This window comes from Atractosteus spatula, chromosome 21 (genome assembly GCF_055471065.1).
Source record: "Atractosteus spatula isolate fAtrSpa1 chromosome 21, fAtrSpa1.hap1, whole genome shotgun sequence".
In the NCBI taxonomy this organism is placed as follows: Eukaryota; Metazoa; Chordata; class Actinopteri; order Semionotiformes; family Lepisosteidae; genus Atractosteus; species Atractosteus spatula.
Genome location: NC_142726.1, coordinates 16,555,716 through 16,576,338, shown reverse-complemented (window position 1 = coordinate 16,576,338; position 20,623 = coordinate 16,555,716). Strand labels below are relative to the sequence as shown.

The 20,623-nt window shown below is 49.6% G+C and overlaps 1 protein-coding gene across 1 annotated transcript in view; it reads right to left on the bottom strand.

Moving 5' to 3' along the window:
- Window positions 1-20,623, bottom strand: part of LOC148817316 (uncharacterized) — an 81,755-nt gene that overhangs the window by 8,422 nt on the left and 52,710 nt on the right. The window contains exons 2-4 of the mRNA XM_088939271.1: window positions 20,269-20,342; window positions 15,176-15,331; window positions 9,057-9,167 (exon numbers count right to left, since the gene is read on the bottom strand). Coding sequence (XP_088795397.1) covers window positions 9,057-9,167; window positions 15,176-15,331; window positions 20,269-20,342 — 341 coding nt within the window. The remainder of the gene's footprint in view (window positions 1-9,056; window positions 9,168-15,175; window positions 15,332-20,268; window positions 20,343-20,623) is intronic.

Genomic DNA, 20,623 nt, shown 5'->3' with positions numbered 1-20,623 from the left:
GCACTGTTGTAATGAGCCTGTTCCTCCCCTGCTGCCCCACAGTCAGACAGAGAGGGCCCGCAGAGAGCTGACTTTCTGCAGCACAGTTCACATTAAATCCAATCAAACTCGCATCAGCTGTGTGTATACAGATGACAGGAAGGTGATTGATCTTGCGATAGCTTTATTGTTTTGCTTGGACTAGCAACACTCTGATAAATGCATTGCCTTGTCACTTAAACAGAAAGCTAAGTGCCAGGGACTGTAGAGCAACTACAAACCAAATTAACCCTTTGCAGGTTGACCAAACGGTGCTGGACACTTCTGCCCCACAGAGGAAGAGACCCAGAGCAATCCCGACACTCTGCAACTGTCACGGACCCACTGAGAGAATACAGCAGGAAGGTGAGAGTGTCCCAGGACAAAACACGCTCGTTCTTAAAATAAACGGCCCTGAACACAGACGCCCCTCTTGCACATGCCTCTGAGCCTGAGAGGGGTGCCAAGCACATGTGAGTAGAAATCAGATGAAAACATCCTCTCCATTAAGTGATGCATCGGTTTCCAGTGCAGTTACATTAATATTCTTGTGCTCTTAGGAAACACTCAAGCAGGCTTGAATGCACTCAGAAGTTTCGTGTTTCTGTAGCCTCAAAGCATTTTCTTTTAGATTTTCAAATGTACTGTACATGCTATTCCATTCTACACAACTGGATTATACTCTACTGTTATGTTGCACTATTAAACCAGAATATACTCCACTGCACTGCATTGCCTCTACCACTTTACAGTATGACATGCCTATTAAAGAGACACAGGGACCGGTGGTGTTGTAACTGAGACAGCCTGACCTCAGACAGCAGACCCAGTGCACTGGCCCTGAGGTAAGCTGACTGGAAGTGTGACAAACAGGTGTGCTTCAGCCTCCTCCTGCATGAAGAAACAGAGTGTGGCGCAGTGTGGCGCCCCGCATGGGCTCAGCCCGCGAGCACGCCTCCCCGGACGCGCACAATCAAATTGTCTCCAGCGTTCAAAGTGTTGTTGTTTTTTTTTCCAAAGCACAGCACCTGTCACATCTCGTCTCGTCTCCACAACTTTGCAGCTATGAAAGTCATAAGCGCCCATACAGATGGGGGCCGGCAGTCGGCTGGGAGGGTGATGGATGCTTTGTCACTCGTCAGCTCCTTGGCTCGGTGCAGCCAGTGTCTCTCCGCAGGCCCTGAGCAAGCCTGGCCTCTGCTGACCCCCTGAGAGGGCAGGCTGGACAGAGGCTATGGTGCACATCTGTCGAGCTCACCTGGGGCCATGCGGAGGGGCAGGAGGAGTACAACAGGGGGCTGACAATACAGCAGGAACACAGACATAGCAAAGAGCAGGCAGCAGGTCTCCCTAGCCTTAAATGCAGTGTCTGCTTTACTGCTGCAGGCCTTCCCTGTCCGAATCACACAAATTCATTAAGAACCTAGAATCCTTCCAGATTCTCAGAACTCTCCATCCATCAGTCTATCCTTTAGAGATCAGAATAATTCCCAGTCAATCGAGGTCCCAGGAAATGCCAGTAAAATTAAAGCACAGGAATGCGGGGACGATTTCAAAATAAAGGATGTGACTGTGGTTGGATTGAAAACCTGGACCGGGAGCTGGAGATCAGGACTGGAGTTTACTGCTGCTGCTTACAAAATACCCTTCAGCTCTCCTTCTGCGAGAACGAAGCCCAGACTGTTCAGCTCACTTGAGTTTAACCTCATCTTTCCAAAGAAAATGAACACCAAAGTGGAACTATGTCTGATCTTTATTTTGGAGGAGGTAGGGTCAGGTGAGCACTGTACAACTTCTATCCCGCAGAGCATGTGTTCCTGAGGAGCTGGAGAATCTTATCCTGTTCAAAACCGGCAAATTAAAAACCTCCATCAGAGTCAATCCAGCGGCTGTTTTCTGACTTTGCTGTGCACACCACTTCCTGGAAGGCCAGGGGTGTGTGGGGGGAATTCAGATCTGAAGAGTTCCAGACCAGCAGAAATAAACTGAGATATCTTCCTTTGCGTTACTCTGCAGTCCAGCATTTTCCTGAGTAAAACTGTGACGTGAAGTAACTCAGCTGCCCCAGAGCAGTGGATTAACAATAGCCTTCTAACCTACTTCAGCACGTGCAGCTGAGCAAGAGTCTCTCACAGAGTCGTCCTCAATTCAGTGCTTGGAAACACCAGCACTGTTGCAGTCATGGTGCCCATGGGGAGCCTGCTCTGCGCTAGCTCATAAAGTGGGATTTTTGGAGGACAATGAGGACATTCCCTTGGACACAACAGGTTTTAAAAACAAAGTGGCAGTGACCTCTGTTTGGATCAGGATCTCTGGTATTTCGTACTGAGGACATGGACTAACCAGTTCACCATTCCAGGCATCTCCTTGCTCTCTCTGCTCTGTAGCAAGAGCTAATTCACTCACAGCTGTCAAGCGCAAAAGACAGGAAGCAGGAGGTCCTTTAGACAACCCAGCTGCAGTGCCCAGCTGTACAGGGCAGCGTGGGGAGTGTGTGAAGGAAGGGGCTGGCACAGTGATTAGTGCAGACTGCTGATTGGGATTCTTCTAGGGAAGAATCACACTAAGCGACTGGTCAAAGAGTCCATTGGGAAATGAAGGCAGGTTTCTGAATTTGATTTGACCTTTTTCAGATGGATGAGCAACCAGATCACTAACAAATGCATTAAGACAAATCATCAAAGCTTCAGAAAACAGTGAAACATCTTGTTTCAGTTGCACAAGGTGCTGTTACAAAAGCCTGCTACTTCAATTAATAAAGCACTAGCACACACCAAAGCCAACCAACTCACACACATACTGTACAGTAACACAGTCTTTCCTAGTGAACTTTTCTGAAGAGGGCATTTCACAGCTTCGTGGATACAGGAGGTTATCTGGCTGGGAGCTGCAATCTTTTCTGCCTAAATCAACAACAATTTGTAATCCAAATATTGACTGCAGCCCCTGACTTCACTGACAGGCTCAGAAGAATACTGTCACAGGCACGGAGCAACAGTTTAGGACTGAGAATAACGGCTAAGGCTTGCCATGGATGAAAACAACAGTTTGATTCTTGTAACAGAGTTTTACAAAGCTCGCAGCCTCTCTACATTATGTTTCATGGGATTAATGAGAAATACAAGACAGCTCGTGCTCTCTGAGAAAGCACGAAATCAGAAATGACAGTGTGCAAGTCAAGTGGTTTAGTTAATTAAATCAGTTAATTTAAATCAATAAATTGCCATTGTACTGTACGCTGAGTGACTCTGCAGTGGAATTTATTATCCCAGCTCTTGTCAATCACATACGAGCCCACAGCAGTGTTGACTTCTTAATTTAGTTCTGATATGTTCTCCACTGCAGCCAGAAGCAAGGAATTTACAGACCCGGTGTTACTAGTACATGAATGTTCTGAGCGAATTCTGAAAGAGTAAAGCAATAAACTGGAGAAGACGCCTGTTAGAAAACCGCCCTGCTGTAACAGCTCGTGAAGCAGCATCCTGAACTGGAGCTCAGTGCAATGGGAGCTGCAGGTGCAGACCGGCACTCTGATCAGCTCAGAGGCTGAACCAGGAGCTGTGCAGCACCTGCCAAATGGCCAAATGACACAGACAGTGCCCACCATGCTAATTCTGCCTCGGCTCTCCTTTCAATGGCATGCCTGCAGCAGGAAACCTCTGAACCCCTGCACCCTCTTGCCCACTGGTGGGAAGCTGCAGGGCAGCGGCAGGGGTCCAGGCGAAGGCCTGGCCTCATTGCTCTCAAACCTGGAGTCCCACAGCTTAATATTTCATCCATCCATCTTCTTACCACTTTATTACCAATAAGGGGTCAGGGGGAACAGGAGCTTGTCCTGGCAAGCAATGGGCCAGTCTATTGCAGGGCAGACACAAACACAAACACCCCAGGGCCAGGAATCGAACCCAGGGCCACAACGCTGCAAGGCAGCAATGCTAACCACTGTGGCACGTGCTTAGCATTCTAAATCATAAATAACGTATTGGTCCCAGAAGACATGCAAAACGGTGTCTGTATCAGGAAAGGGCTTCATTGCCATACCTGCAAGTCAGGATCTGTTTGCTGGCATGCCATCTGGAGCTGAATGAAATAACAACAGACACACACAGCTACACACACAGCACCACGTACTGTCGTGAGGCAGTGCCAGGCAGGACGACCATGGGAGCACAGCACCCTTTCCACGGGTGACGAATCTCTCTGGCCCCTGGGACTTCTGAGACATGAGCATACTAGTCTTCCTGAACGTACGGACCCAGATACTTAGAAACTTTGCAAAAAAGATAGATATAGGCAAGAATGTGGCTTTCGGAAACAAGGATCTTTGGAAATCGCCTGACCTGCTTGCAGGAAGTGGTGATCGGGGATGGTTCTCCCTGATATCCTGATGCCTTGGCCGCATTGCCACTCTGGTGCCTGTCATGCTGTAAGATCGCTCCACTCGGTGAGGACAGACCTGCGAGACAGACAGACACAGCGGCCAGCTCGCACCTGCGCTCTTGGGCTTTCGGGCTCATTGGCCGCAGTCATCATGATACAAAGCTGCCTTCTCTACTACCAGATGAGCTCCCTCGTTCAATTTAATTAGCCTGCCTATACTGCAACATGCCCATCCATAACCTGGTAATTAACTGTAATGAATGGCACAATTGGAGGGCAAGAGGTGGCGCAGCACAGAGAATGATAAGGAGGGAGGAGAGGGCAAAGACAGGGGAGGGAGGGAGGAGACGGAGAGAATGGGACGGACAGGAGAGAGAGGAGAGAGGAGATAGGGAGAGAGAAGAGAAGAGACAGGAAACAGAGGGACCAGACAGGAGAAAAGTGAGAGGAGAGGGACCAGACAGGACAGAGAGAGACAGAGAGGAGAGTGAGGGACAGAGAGGAGAGAAGAGAGGGGGACAGACAGGAGAGAGAGAGAGACAGACAGGAGACAGGAGAGAGAGGGATGGACAGGAGACAGGAGAGAGGAGATGGAGAGAGAGGGACCAGACAGGAGAGAGAGGGACAGACAGGAGAGAGAGGAGAGAGGAGAAAGGAGAGAAAGAAGAGAGGAGAAGAGACAGGAGACAGAGGGACCAGACAGGAGAGAAGAGAAAGGAGATGGAGAGAGGAGAGAGGAGGACCAGACAGGACAGAGAGAGAAAGAGAGGAGAGTGAGGGATAGACAGGAGAGAAGAGAGAGGAGATGGAGAGAGAGGGACAGACAGGAGAGAGAGGGATGGACAGGAGACAGGAGAGAGGAGATAGAGAAAGAGGGACTAGGCAGGAGATAGAGGGACAGACAGTAGAGAAGAGAGAGGAGAGGGACAGACAGGAAAGATGAGACAGGAGCGATGGGACAGACAGGAGAGGGGAGAGGGGGAGAAGAATAGAAAAAGAAAACAGAATCAATATCCAGAAAAATTTAAATATGCATCTGGCATTTTGTGGAGATAGTCAGGGCACCAACACAGTGACCTTACTCACACGTTTAAGCCAATTAACAGCTGCGGAACGGTGCTGTTCATGTGAGTAACAGCTCACTGTCACCAGCTGATGATGGCTCTAATAAACAGCACATTTTACAGGAAACTGCACGGATGTGCCATCTATTATCCAAGCAGCGGCGTGCCCGAGTTATTACAATTTAATTATAAATGAAGTTCAACACTGTTTATTGCGGTGTTCACACAGAAGGAAACGGTCTAATCAGCTGTCTGCTGGGACGTGTCCGATGTGGTAATTGTTACTGTGTGTAAACTGTCTGTTTCCCTACTGCTGCTGCAGAATGATCCTGCCCTGCTCTGTGTGGAGATTCCCTGGACACACAGGCAGGGCTGCTGGCCTTTCTGGCCCCTGTCCTCAGACTGGGACATGAGGGGGTCTGCTGGTCTTGCTTCCTTACAGTGTGGCAGGGTGCTCTCAGGACAGCAGGAGAGATTGTGTTCCATCCCCAGAGGCCCGACAGCCTGTGGACCCCTGCGGGTCAGTACCCTCATTAGAAAAAGGACCTGTTGGGTGGTAGAGCAGGGGCTGGCCTGTTATTAATGACCATCTGCACACCAGGGGGAGTCACGCAAGGGGAAGTCAGACAAAGCTCTGCCCTTCTGCAGCCTTTCCAGGGCCAGACAGGCTCCGACTGGGCAAGCCTGCAGTCCAAGCATAGCGGTTTCTCAGGCCAGACGTATGTCACAGGTTTCTATTTCTTGCCCCTTGAGCTCGTAATGTGTTGAATGAAGCTTTTTGCAGATGACTTGAAATGAAAACATGCACACCTGGCTTGTAGCTTTTCCAGGACAACAGGAGGTCTTATTAAACAAATTAACATACTAAATTGATCAAAGACCTGTTTTTTTGTGTTTTGATGATTGAAGACTGAAGCTTAGCTCACACATGGTGATTATCACTCCCATTAACCTTTGGAATTTTTAGCAGCTTTGGTGAAAATTTAATCTAGTGCTAATTGCCCATTCCTTTTTATATCATATGGCAATTTTCAAGTCACATTTTGAACTCTGGCATTGTCTGTCCTTTTTAATCTCATGCAAATTGACCATGTAGGTCACCCATAAAGTCTGTCTAAGACATATGCTGCTTCGTCACAGACCATCGCTGTACCTCTACAGCTTTCCCTCATCTGCATAGCCTCCCAGATAGACTCTCAGTAGTCTGAGCCCTGATTCAGGTGTTGCAGGTTAAGCCTGTGTCATTCACTAGCCAGCTGTGACTGGGATCCCCCCAGTGGCGGTGCACAACTGGTGCCACTGAGGGTAGGGTGGGATCAGTCATACAGGACTCTCCCAGTTATCAGCGAAAGTGCCCCCTGCAGCCTTCCAGGCACTTGCAGACTTGTGGTGCTGGTGGTGAGGACCATGCCTCTCCTCCAATCAGTGCCGAACCTCCTGTATGGGGCGGTGATGCCTGTGAAGTGTCAACAGATGAGTGGCTCGACTGGGGGACGGGGCAGAGGAGTCTGTCTGCACTTCTTCATGTGTGCTGACAGGGTTCGGAGCTATGAGCTGAGACATGAAAAACACATAACTGCCTGTTCCAGATTGGGTCAATATTTTAAAAACTGTTTTTAAAGGTAAAACAGCCACTGTAACACAGACAGACATGGCATCCTCACCAACAGACAGAGGTGGAGAGAGGGGACAGATTCTCTAACATTCTGAAGCTGACAGTATCAGCTACATTATCAACCACTAGAAAATCCTTCAATATGTTTTTAAAGTTTAAAATGTACTTTCCACAGTCAGGTAGACTCATACTGAGGCATGGATTGTAATTACAATTTTATTGTAAGAAGGCAGCATATTTACTGCAGGGAAGAACTTAAACTGCTGTTGTAGGATTCATCAATGATAATGAACTAATGAAAGTGTGCCAATTGCATTACAGAGCATTTGTTTTCTGGCCTCGTTCACCTAATGTTTTCATAGTAAGAGAAAATTCAATTACGCCCGTTAAAGCCATCAGCAAATCCATACTGCTCGGCTTTCTCAAGTCATGAAGCTCTGCGAACTGAATATCAACAGATTCACACTGCCAGTCAGTGCCAAGAGCATTCACTTATCAGTAATGCAGATGGCTCTTTATAGATGTGACCACACTGCAGTGGAAGAGGCTATAAGGTAGGACATCTCCCAATCACCTTTGTAAAGATTTAGGGCTGGGGTTGGGCTAGCGTTAATCCTAATCCCAGCTCTAACCTCAACTGGAACCATAGAGTCAAATCTTACCCTATGTCCAAAGCAAAATAACCACCAGCCTTAACTCAAACTCGCTTCAACCTTTAAAGTCTAGCCCAACAGTGAATCTAATTAAAACTGAGAGTAATTTAATGAGAATATTTTACACAACGGTGGCCTGTTCCCGGCCCTTGTCTTAACAAAGCTTAAGATACATACCTGAAGATTGTCATCAGACTGCAATGTGCTGAAATCATATGGCTCCTTTCTGCCTTAATAATGACATCTGAAGTGTAGAAGGGTTTTATGAGGGAGCGTTTTGTTGTGGTGGGTCATGATGACTTAGAATGTCCTTCTTTTGGAAGAAGACAAAAGAGGAAAGAGATGAAATAGGCTGCGAGAGGGAGGTGAGCAGGGATGTCTTAGTAAGAGCAGTGAAAACCTTAAAGCCTGGTTATATCAGCTGTGATCATATCTGTTCTTCTTGTTCATTAATATAAAAATCTTCCCACAGAAGTGAGCAGCTCTGCTGGCAGCCAGCCTGTCCTCAAGGAGCTCTCTGCAGGGTTTTCCTGCCAGACACTGGCTGGTCTGTGCAAGGGATCGGCTGGCTGCGCCATTCTCCTGCCAATCTGGCCTGCCGGAGAGCAGCTCGCCAGTGGGAGATACCCGCTGAGGCCGCAAACGAAACTGGGACAGAGCCTGCCTGGGCCTGGCTGCCCCCCCCCGTGCAAGCTGCCCCGCCTGGGCTGCGGTGTGAGACCTGGGGCCTGGGGGGATCTGGGAGAGACGCCAGCAGCTCGTTCAGTCGCCCAGCACGCTGAACCCCGCTGCACCGTCTGTCCCTGGCATGCTGCATCGCCCCCAGTCACTCGCGCTGGTTTCAAAAAAGCCAAACGGTGTGAATGACTCAGATGATACAGTGGGAATGGGCTCAACCTGACCTGTGACCTGTCACTGATGTGCCACGCACTCCACTCACAGTGCGACTGAGCCCCTGTGTCCAAACAGGAGGCACCAGTGTCCAGCACAGCCCTGTGCCCCTGAAGTGCAGCACTAATTCAATACAACAGCTTTATCTGTCCATCCATACCCTACCAGCAAACTGGAGCCCACCCTTGAAGTCCATGCCTCCAGATCGATTCATGTTTGATTAATACTTGAAAAGGAAGGTTTTTTCCCTTGCAGATCCGAACTGTAGAATAGTGTCTGACATTAGAACAGCCTGGAGTCCTGACTGTCCCCTTACGTTGCAGGGCTCAGAACTTCCTGTGTGGTCGGATGACCAGTCTGCAGCCCCTCCCCACAACGCTGCTCGTTTTTCCAGTCGGATCGCCCTCTCCCTCTCCCTGCACCAGCAGCTCTCACCTTGGTCAGCTCCTTGCGCTCATGGCACAGCCGGATGTCAGTCTGGCTCTGGAGCAGGCGCAGTCTCTGGCCGGACCATGCGGTATGGAGCTCCGCCTCCCTGGAGCTGACCTGGACGCAGGGGGAGGAGCAGTGAGCAAGGGGGCGGAACAATGGGATCCAAAACACATGGCCTGCAAATCGACTGCTAAAAGCTGGGTTGTCCCCTGAACACTGTAAATCAGTCACGAGGAACAGAAACAGAAACCCCAGTTTATCATTTACAAAACCTGGTAGTACCTATAGGGGCTTTGGTTTCTCTACACACCAGTAAACAACCCTCTTACCCCAAACCCGAACAAAACAGCTTTGCAATGATTTGGGGGATCTGTCCAAAGTCCCATCTAGACTTGAACCTGACCTGAACTTCTGTGCTTATTTGTCCTCTGTCTGGTCCATAGCTCTGCTCATTTCCAAACCTGAGATTAACAATGTTTGCAATGCACAATGTTTACTTATTGCCCTGGTTCTCTGTGCTTCACAAACAAACAGCCTCAGCTGATCGCAGCAAATTTTCCAAAGCTGTCGTTTCCAGTGCACCTTGTAGAAATTCCACGCAGCAGTGGAATTTACAGTATGGTTATAAATAGAAAGACGAGTTATGTGGGGTGCCCTGTGCTGTGGGCTTGGTAGTGTTCACACAGAACAGCTGCTGTAAGATGATTAGGTGGCTGCAGTGAGAACGCAGCCAGGATGGGGTCCCCAGTCTCCTCTCTGCCTCTCCAGGTGCACTGAAGCTGCATGTTGCAAGCCTTCCCAGCCTGCTTTGCACATCATGTTGGCGTTGCAGTGGGAGTCTCAGTACTTGCATACGTGTTCTCATGAAGGCTGGCAGCCGATGAGAAGGCAGCCTCTGGCTGGGAGATTTCAGAGTCTCAGGCCCTTTAATGAAAACTGCCTCGGCTGTGCCTCTGCTCCTGCCTGGATGTCAAAGGGGAACAGCCGCGTACAATTCAATTAGACCATTGGCAGACTCCGTGTTTTGCTAAACTTGCACACCTCATAATTTAATTTTTCCGTTCATTTTGCTGAGAGCCCCACAAAGCCGCAACAGTGAAAGCACATCTGTATTGACCTCCATCTCTTTCCCATCTGTGGGCGCAGGAGAGTGCTTATTGGTTGGTGCGCAGTAGGCCAGGTCTGGGCCTGAGGGGGGCTAAAAGTAGGGTCTGTGACAGCCCCAGGCCTGCGCCCCATCATGGAATAGAGAGAGCTGCATGGATCCAGCAGGACCACAGCTGTGGGCAGTGCTCCGTTAGAAGAGAGATTCTGCTCCTCCTTTCTCTCCCTTCACGCCAGATGGCCAATCAAGCTGACCAAACACTCCGCAGAACACCTCTTTTTCCTGCACAGTTTGCTGAGGCAATGCAGGAAAGCCAAACGCTACAAAATCACCGTGGCCTCCACAAACCTCCTTGGCTGTTTGCTCCAATGACAGTACCCCACAATCTGAAGAGGGTGGCGACTTATGAACTACACCTTGAATGGGATGACCTTTTCAAAGGCCAGCCGGTTAACCTTGGCTTTTGACCCAGGACGATGCCAGTAAGTGATCTGTGTTCTTCCCCCACCACAAGGACAACAGGAGTGACCACCCTGTGTGGTGAGCACCAGCGCTCTCTCCCAGCCAGAGCAACACGAGAGGATAACCACACAGAGTAACCATCTGTCTGATCCAGTCTAGCTCGAGCGGATCTGATCCAGGAGTAATCTGTCTAGAGGAAGGTCTAAACTTTTGTCCAGAAGCTCTTCTCAGCACTGCTGGCACACATGATCCAGTACAAGTGTGAGGAGCACCAGCAGACCCTCATCTCCCAGGCACTTTCTTCTCCGCCTGTCTGATCAGAGCAGGAAACAAGACCAGTTAGAGGGTAAGAGCTCTCTGCATGTGGCCCAAGCAGCCCACGCTCCTAATGACTCTCATTACTGTCTCGCTGTCAGGGCTGTGTTACAGATGCCTTCTCTTCCACTGTATCACACGCTGCTCCCCGCTGGGACTGCTAATATCACTGACATGACAAGAGCCAAGCGTGAGGACTCTGCTTGGCTCATGACCATTGGGCTGCTCCTGCAGCTGAGCCTAACAACTCCATGGCCAGCAGTGGTCACAGGGACTGCAGCCCAGGTTAAGATAAGATCACTTTATTGGCCATATACAATTTCTTGCATTCGGAATTTGTCTTTTCGCATACCCCAGCTTTTCTCCATGAGACACACAGACAGGGAGAGAAGCTGGGGGTCAGAGTGCAGAGTCAGCCATTTATAGCGTTGGGGTTAAGGGCCTTGCTCAGGGGCCCAACGGAGTAGGATTCCTCTGCCGGACACAGGACACGAACCGGCAACCTTTCAGCCACAGGCGCAGATCCTGAGCCACAGAGTCACCGCACCGCCCCATACTGGTAATACTGCGCTATCAGTGTACAACTGATGAACTCCAACAGAACAACTTTCTGTTCCTCCCACGAACACTTTCCTTTCAGGTTAAGCAGAGTCGGTAGAGGTATATTTTGGATTATTTCGCACAGTTAGATACACATCACCTGCTTTGCCCTTCAGGAAAGCAGAGCTCACCGTGGGGGCACAGCAACCACCACGTTTGTCACACAAAGCTGACAGCTGCATGTCAAATTCAAACAAACCACAGGGAGGATATCTGCCACACCGACTGGGAGGACTCGGAAGGTTTTTTTATAAAAAGGCGCATTTAAGCAAGGTGCCGGTTCGCAGTTAAAAAGAAAGAAATCAGCAGGAGAATGCTATCGTTACTATAAAGCAGTAAGGTAGCATTCCTATTGTCTACAGCTCAGAATCAGGCTCATCTTAGAGTGCAAATCAAATTGTTCTGTATTTTTTATTTTAAGAGAAATGGCAAGGGGACTGAAATGATTGATATACCCACTGCAAACTAATATCATTGCATTTTGTGCACAATATATGATTCTATCTTGGCTATGCAGTATATTAAATTTATATTTCTTTATGTTCGTAATGTTTCTTTCTACATCTTTTCAGGACACGTTTAGAAATGAGCTTTTAAATGAGTAGACATGCCAATATGGGCCAAACACAACCCACAGGTATTTATAGACGCACTCTAGGCTCTCCTACGGTACCAGGAGTATCCAAAGTAAAATGCTTCCTCATATGGGAGAAGAAAGGAGACAGCAGCATTTATTCTACTGGTAATGGTGGTGGTGGGGAGAGCAGGTGTGTAAGAGAGAAATTAGAGACACATACACACTAGAATTTCTGTCCCTGGAGAAAATTCTGGTTTTTGCAAGGAATGGGAGAAAAAAGCTGCCGAAGAGCAGCTTTCTGAAACCGAGGCAATGTGGGGCAATAGCTGCACAAGACCTCAACTGAGCTGACCGCAGGGGTCAAAGGTGAGTGCTGCAGAGAGGCCATGCCGTCACCATGAACTCACCAGCGGGCTGAGCCCTACATGCTTTGCACAGTCTCCCGGTTATGCTGGGGATTTCTGCAACAGACGCATCTCAGGTGATAAATCGACACAGCTCGAGCCAGCCGGTGGTGTCGGCTGGCAGTTTGTTTTTATGACTCTGGCTCGAGCTATTTAAAATCTCCCCAGCTCCCTCCGATGCCATGAAGGGAAATCGCTCCCGGCAGGCTGAGCCTGTTTATAGGTTTCCAACCCCCCCCCCCCCCAAAATAAACATTACAGAGTTGTATGTTTCTGTGCTCAGAACGGATGGCCTTGTTATTATTGTTTGTCAGCATCGGGTTTTACAGACAGAGAACGGACAAAAAGAAGAAAATATAATTCTGCTGGAATAAAATGTCTCCCTCATCCTCCTTTGTTGGCACCCGAGACAGTGTTTATGATCCAATGGGTTTTCCCAATGGAAAGCAGCAGGAAGAGGCGGGCTGTGCCTGTATTAATTGGACGCCGTCTTGCAAGACGACCCGCCAGCCGCAGTACTGTGGGCGATAGAAGGATCCCATTAAGGACACTGTGGACCGGCGCGGGGGGGATAATGATAGGCTCATCAGAGGGCAGGAGGCCCGGCCCGGTCTCCGGCTGCCGCGCTGCCTGCTGTCGTCTCACAGGGCCTCTCTGGGAGCCGTGGCGGAAACTCAATTTGTGCTTCTGACTCGCACTCGCTACCCCAAGCTGAGAGATGAAACTCCATTTCTCCAGCATCCCGTAACACTTCAACAGCAAAGACACTGGCTGCTGCTTCTTTCTCCCCTGCGGTTTATCAACCCCCTTCCTCCTCTGTACCCCTTTAGACAGAGCAGGGGGGCTCAAGCAGGGCAGAGAGTCACCCATCCGCAGGTCAGCTGGACCTTGCATGGACCTGGTACTGGACCTGACTCGGACTGGGAGCTCGCTGCCTCCATGGCCAGTCTGTAGCAGCGAGGTGGGCCTCCCGCACTGCCCCACAGGTGTGGGTCCCAGGAACACAGGACCAGGTGTGTCCCTGAAAAACCTGTCTCTCTGAAGACGGCAGAACGTGTGTGTGACACTGCGCCTCTCATGTCTGTCTGAAAGCGGGGTGGGCACCGTCAAGGACCATCCTGGGCCGCTGAGGTGACTGGCAGTCTCCCACACAGCTCTTCCAGACACCCCGCCTGCAGCAAGGGGTGGGGAGCCCAGGCCAACACACTCTCTCCCGAGCGGCTTTATTTGCAGGGCCTGACAGAGCTGCTCACTGTTGCTCTGTCACTCCTCCAGCAATCACATTCACGGGATGCTGCCCTTTGTTTTTCAGTCTCATTCAGCAGTAACAACGAGGCACACTGCTTTGACCTGATGAAGTCATTAAAATGTACTTTCATATGTGACAGTGTATTTTATATGCATATAAAATCTAAAGTGAGCACTCAGACAAGCAGGCCATAATGTTGGAATCGCTGAGCATTTTTCGGCCAAATACTTGAGAGTGAATTGAAACGGATTTGTGTGCTTGAAACACCATTGGTGAGAGATTCTGGGAAAGACCTTGAGAAACATTTTTTTCTGAGAGATTGCTGGTAACCGATGGCCTCCTTAAGTAAGCAAGAGCTCTCAGAAATGAGGAAATGTGATAATTAACGCAAACGAAGCAGGTATAAAAGTGTATGAGCCTGTGTGTGTGTGGGGGGGGGAGGTGGGGGAGGAGGAGGTCCCACCCCCCTACTGCTGTAAAGGAAACAAGGGAGTCAGAAAGGTCTCTGCTGTGCAATTACTGCCAAAACTGAAGCAGCTGGCTACTGGCCCACTCGCACTACAGCACTACCGCACCCTGCTCTCCGCACGCCTCACGAGAGGAAACCAAGCAGCGCAGCTGCCTTAAAACACTGCACGCACAAAACACAGGCTTTGGTTTAAATTGATTACAGTCCTCCTTTTTGCATGCTGATCTAAACAAATCTGCAAATTGGCAGAAACAAACTCCGGGGGAAAATAAACAGCCCAGCCAGACAGGCCCGCTGCCTCCGCAGCGCCCTCCCCCCCAGCCCCACGCTCGCAGGCTTCGTGGCGGAGAGCAGCGTGACGTGGAGGGAGTTCCCCCGTGCCCCGCTCTGGAACAGCTCCACCGAGTAAATAATTCAGCTCAATCAATCAGGGAGTAAAATCAAACGCCGCCGTCTTTGAAGCTTTGGAGATGAAAGCGCCGAGCTCACCGCGGGATTCGGGGGGACAGCGAGAGCTGGTGTCGGATTCCGCACGCGTGTGCTCAGCGCCGGGGTGCTCACAGTGAGGGCCGGCCTGGGAGCGAACTGCACCCCACACCCAACAAAATTACAATAACTCAACCCCCCATATGAACGACGGGTTCAGACCCAGTTTTGGCCATAATTGCACATCAGAGACCTTTCTGACTCCCTTGTTTCCTTTACTGTAGCAGGAGGATGGGACCGTTGCTGTGATTCCTGCTTAAACACCCCCACTGACTGCACTCAGAACCAACCCTGCACTGTGAGGGGTAGGGAGGTGGGGCCAGGCAAGCCCAGGGCCCTCTCTGACAGCACGGTAAGCAAGACGGCCAATCGCGGACTTCAACCTGCCCTCGCTGGGCCGCTGAGGCACTTTCCATTCGGACCAGCGGGAATGGACTGCAACTTTCTGTACTCACCCGATTCGGCAAGGAGGGGGGGCCCCCAGCCCAGGCCCCAGGGCCACGCATGCTGAAGGGCACCAGGGTCACCACCGGGACTCCCGCTGCCTGCCTGGGCTTTGGCTGACACCTCTCCACCGACGTCTGGCCACCCTCGCCTTTCACACAGGAATCCTGGGAATACAAACTGGAACATCAGAACCTGAGGGAGGAGTAGGACTCTCCTTCACCTCTGGGTCCTCTGAGACACCACCACATCCGAGAAGACGAGAGAGACGGCGAAAACAAGTGGATCTTGATCTTTCCCATGTCCCTTCCATGCCTGCAGGTCCCAAAAATACTCGGCCGCTGCACACAAGAATTCCGAAATCATCCCAGCTCATGTGCGGGGGCAGAGGCATCTTATCAGACAGATTTAAAGTCTCAGGTTCGTTTTCTACAGTGAACATACAACAATCGGTCCCAAAGTGCAAAGTTTAATAAAAGTTTGCTGTGGCGTGCACTGTAAGTCCCTGTCGTGCTGCAAATGTACTCTGTCCAACTTTTATCAGGGCTCTTCAGGATCTTTACATGACAAGAGCACAGCTTGCTCAAGGATTGTGGCACGACAGCAATTACAGTAGATTCGCCATGTAAAGATAACAATCAACAGCTGTTCTAAAAGAACACAGCACTAAAAGAGCCAAGTATCTCTACACCCTGCAGCAGATGCCCACTGTGCACGGCGCAGCAGTGTACCAGCATGAAGAGAGCTTACTAAATATTCTAGGAGAGAGCTGCCAGGTACAAGCGACATGGGTAGGGCCGATTTAGGCAGAGCAATCTCAGATAACAAGGGCAAAGCAGGATACTGGAGGTGCTACAGCTACTGAATACCAGGACTATAAACAGGCACTTTTCTGAATGTGGTTTGCCTGTTCATGCTGGTGAGGTATAAGGTGGTGGTGCAAAGTCTGCCAACCACACAGGGGAGATACACACCAGTTGGATTGCTTCATTTCCAGTCAGCCTATGCTAGGACCTGCTGACCCTTGTTAAATTAGAGGTGGAAGTCTGTCTGCGGACATGCACATCATGGCCTGTGTGAGGATTATCATGAGGTGTTTTCATGTCTTAGTATCTTGTGGTAATGTGCACCTTTGTGAAAGTACACAAAGCAAACAACTTCTAAATGTTTGCATTTACTGTTGGGGGGGGGGGGGTTGTCTTTGTAACAGCTGCTGTGTGTGTGTGCGCAAAAACTTCATGCCTGCAAGCAGGGCTGAACTGCGCAATATGGCGTGTGGCACTCTGTCTCTGCGTGTTCAACCTGCGTTCTGACGCCTCAAAGACCCGAGAATCGCCTACACACAGAGCTCCTCTTACTTATCTTTCCAAACATCGTACAAAGTTCAGTACAGAGCGCTGCTGGCACTCACAGCCATCTGCTTCACACTCACTGATGAAGAGCCGAGGCTTGTTGAAAAATTCAGAAAAGGTAGGATTTGCACAATGCTATCAGGCAACAAATAGGAGGAAATACAGAATCTCATTAACAAATCTTGCTGTGGGAGAGATTAGAGAGCATGTTTACAAGCATCTCCTCTGCTTGACAACAGGATCAGTTTAGATTGCTCTGGCCTTCCCAGGACATCACTCTGTCACAGGTTAGGACCTAAATCTGTCACATTTTTAAGTGGCCAAAGTTAGACAAAAAGAGATATTTCTGTTTATTTGTCAATATTAGGGCTACATTTGAGGTGGTAGTCAAAGCAGTAGCCTTTCACCTTGCTGGATGCTTTACTATCTTCCTGTGGCTTTTCTGTGCTTACATTTACCTCTGTGCGTTACTGCGACGTCACTGCTTCACTCCGCAGTGGGCTTACAGAAGAGCCGAGGTAGGTTCTTGTCCGACCAGTCCTGTACTGTCAGCCCGTGTGGGTGTGAGCTGGTGTGAACCGAAGGGGGTGGGCACTCATTCTTATTAATAATAATAATTGCTTACACTTCTATAGCCCTTTTCTGGACACTCCACTCAAAGCGCTTTACAGGTAATGGGGATCCCCTCCACCACCACCAGTGTGCAGCCCCACCTGGATGATGCGACAGCAGCCATAGTGCGCCAGAACGCTCCCCACACACCAGCTCTCAGTGGGGAGGAGAGCAGAGTGATGAAGCCAGTTCAGAGATGGGGATTATTAGGAGGCCATGACTGGTAAGGGCCAGGAGGAAATTTGGCCAGGACGCCAGGGTAACACCCCTACCCTTTACGAGAAGCTCCCTGGAATTTTTAATGACCACATAGTATCAGGACAGCGTTTTTACATCTCATTCGAAAGGATGGCACCTTTTTACAAAATAATGTCCCAGTCACTGTAGTCACGGCGATCGCCCCCTACTGGTCCCTCTAATACCTCTTCCAGCAGCAGCCTTAGTTTTTCTCAGGAGTCTCCCCTCCAGGTACTGGCCAGGTTCACATGTGCTGAGCTTCAGTGGGCTGTCAATTGTGAATTGCAGGGTGATATGGGTGTTGGCATGGATTAGTCATCTATTCTTAAAAAATAGGCTCCAAAACAGCAGCTCCACAGGATACATCTTTCACAGCACAACAAGGCAAACGGGATCCGAATTCCAGAGCCTCAAGAGCAAACGATGCTGCTGCATGTTGAGAGCATGGTTTCCACCTGCTAACAGGGTGAATATATAGTACCGGCCATGAGCCATGCATGACATCATACACAGCAGGCACTGCCTGATGTGCAATAATCCTCATATCCCTTTAGACCTCTCAGTGGGATAAGAATGTAGAAAAAGTTAAAAAAAAAATAAAAATAACAGATTTTAATCAAGATCTGATGGATGGATTAAAAAAATGATTATTTTAATATTGATCCACATTGAAAATGCATGAGGTAAGCCTAATGGTAGAGGTTTAAGCCTTACATCAATAGCTCATGATGTACATACATAATGTTATTTATACTTTAAACAGTGAGCAGATAGGTCTGTTGGTTGTTTGAGCAGTAGGTGTTCCTTAGGATAACAAAGCACTGAGCTCAAGTCATGCAAATTCATAAAAAATGCAGAATTCTCAGTGTGGTTCTCAGCTGAATTCAAATTGCCAAAAGAGTCTGTATAAAAGGCCACTCAAAAAGACATGATTTTGATTAATGCAAGAACAGAGGTAGCAACGACCATGCCTCTCTTGTGTAATGAAGATCGTTGGGCTGCTATCAGTATGATTGAAGGCAGCCTCTCAGTGCGATAGGTTGCCTGGAGCATGAGTTATTTTTCCCTCGCAGTCGACAGACTGGTCCACAGAAACCAGGAAACAGCTCTGCGAGGGACAGGCCATGTCTTGGAAGACAGATGTTCACCACACTGGCCCAGGACCTTCACATCTGTCTGATCCATCTGCGTTATTGTTCTCAGACTGGAGAAGCTACAGCGTGAGAAACAGCGGAAGAAATAACACATCCGACTATAGTTCACTATGTGCATGACAACGATCTGCGAGCTTGGAGGCTGCTCAGGGAAACATGTCATCGCAGGGAGATGAAATCGCTGTCTGCTGTGGCAGCAGAGTGACTGCTGGAGTGTTTTATTTCCTGATGAGGCTGTTGGGCCCTTGTGAGACCTGATGAAAGACAAGGTGTGTGGAGACACCTTCATGAGCCTTATGCTGACTGTTGAAGACAAACTGCTGGAGTGGTGGAGGTGTGGTGATGTGCAGAGGAGTCTCCTTTAACACCAGAACACCTTCGGTTCAGATTGACCACAAACCTACTGCTGAGGAAACAGCTCTTCTATTCCTGCAAGCCTGGTGAACATTTTCCAGAACGGATGATACAAGACCACCCAGGCAGGAGTACAACAGGACAACTTCAGGAAAACACTGTCAGGGTCTCACTGTGGCAATAGAGCAGCTGTGGGACCAAATTACTACAGACTTCAACAGGAGACGTCACGACAGGCCACCCCTGACCAGCTGGCATGTTCCTCTTTGTACGTTTCTGATACTTACAGGGATTCTTTGAACTGCATTTGTGCTCACATATTCTGGGATTTAGTTTGATTTCCATGTTTCGAATATTTGATTAAATCCGTTTAAACCTGAGGGTGGTGTTTTTTTTGTGCTTTGGTGCCCCACAAATTCTCAAAATGAAACTATCAGGATTTTATCATACGAAAATTAGCGGGAAATTTGCCTCACTTTGCCTGATTTGATGGAAACGTAATTGATTGGGTTTGGTGTCAAGCTAATTGATGATCCAGCTGCTCGGAGAGACTCCCTAAAGCTCAGGAATTGCGTGTGAGCTGGTGAGCTGCGATTAGCGTATGAAGTATGTTTGGAGTTATTTACAAATGACATCCAGCATGTCACATCAATTCACAACCCGCTGTATAAATGCGTTAGCAGGAAATCATGAGCGACCACTCTGGCACTCTGCAACGCACACTCTACTCTGCATGTTTCTGTCTGCAGAGCAGCTGCTGACTTCTCTCAAGGAGAAACACAAAACCACACAACCTCTTTTGTTTTGGTTTCATGTGCCAGAACGCTGCCAAGAGCAGACACAGCATCTGACATCTGAGCACTTCATAACGCGCAAGGAAGGGGTCTTTCTCACCTGAATCTTTTTGTCGGGCTTGGGTCTCTTGCAGGCTGGGTTTGGTGGCTGGTTATGCACAGAAGGGTCAGACACGAGGGCAGCCCAAGGTGACCGTTTTGCTTGTTCTTAGAGGAGCTCTTGGAATCCAAAGGGCAGACTCTGCGTAGCAGGATGGCTCAGCTGCCTCCTGCGACTCATTAATCAAGGCCTTGCTGCTCCCGCCAGCTCTCGTTACTCATTAGAATAACATTTTCTCTGCGCTTTATTGGTGATGCATCATTATAATAAGGGGGTAAAAGAACGCAGGCTGAGAGGAGTGAGGGAGGCTTGCTTAATGAGAGGCCTGTGGTGCGCGGCTCGTGCTCAGGACCGGAGGCCGAGACGGCCTTACCTGCCTGCCGCCGTGACGTCTTCGAGCGGCTGTCAGGAAATAAATGTCGAGGGCCAGCCGCCCCGAGTGTGGAGCTGTCAGTCTGTCCCTGCAGCCCAAATTGCACTCACCGCGCCCGTGACACTCGCCGCGGAGCGCCGGCTGCAGCTCCCCGAGACGCCTCCCGCCGTCCTCTTGGCGCCGCAGGTCCTCCGCTCGCGACCTGCAGGGATCACAACCAGAGCAACAGCCCCGAAAAAACAAAGGGCGACGCGCAAGAGAGAGACGGTCTCCGGGGCAGGCAGGGGAGTGCTCGTGCACCGTCTGCAGCTGGGAACCTCACCTGGCTCTTCACGCAGACAGGGCTCAGTGCTGAACCTCTCTGCAACATCTGAGAGCACAGACACGCTTGGGCACCCCCCCCCCCCCTTCTCTGCACTTCCACAACTCCTCCTGAGAGAAAACAACCAGTCTCATTGATGTTACAACTGAACTGCCTCCAGG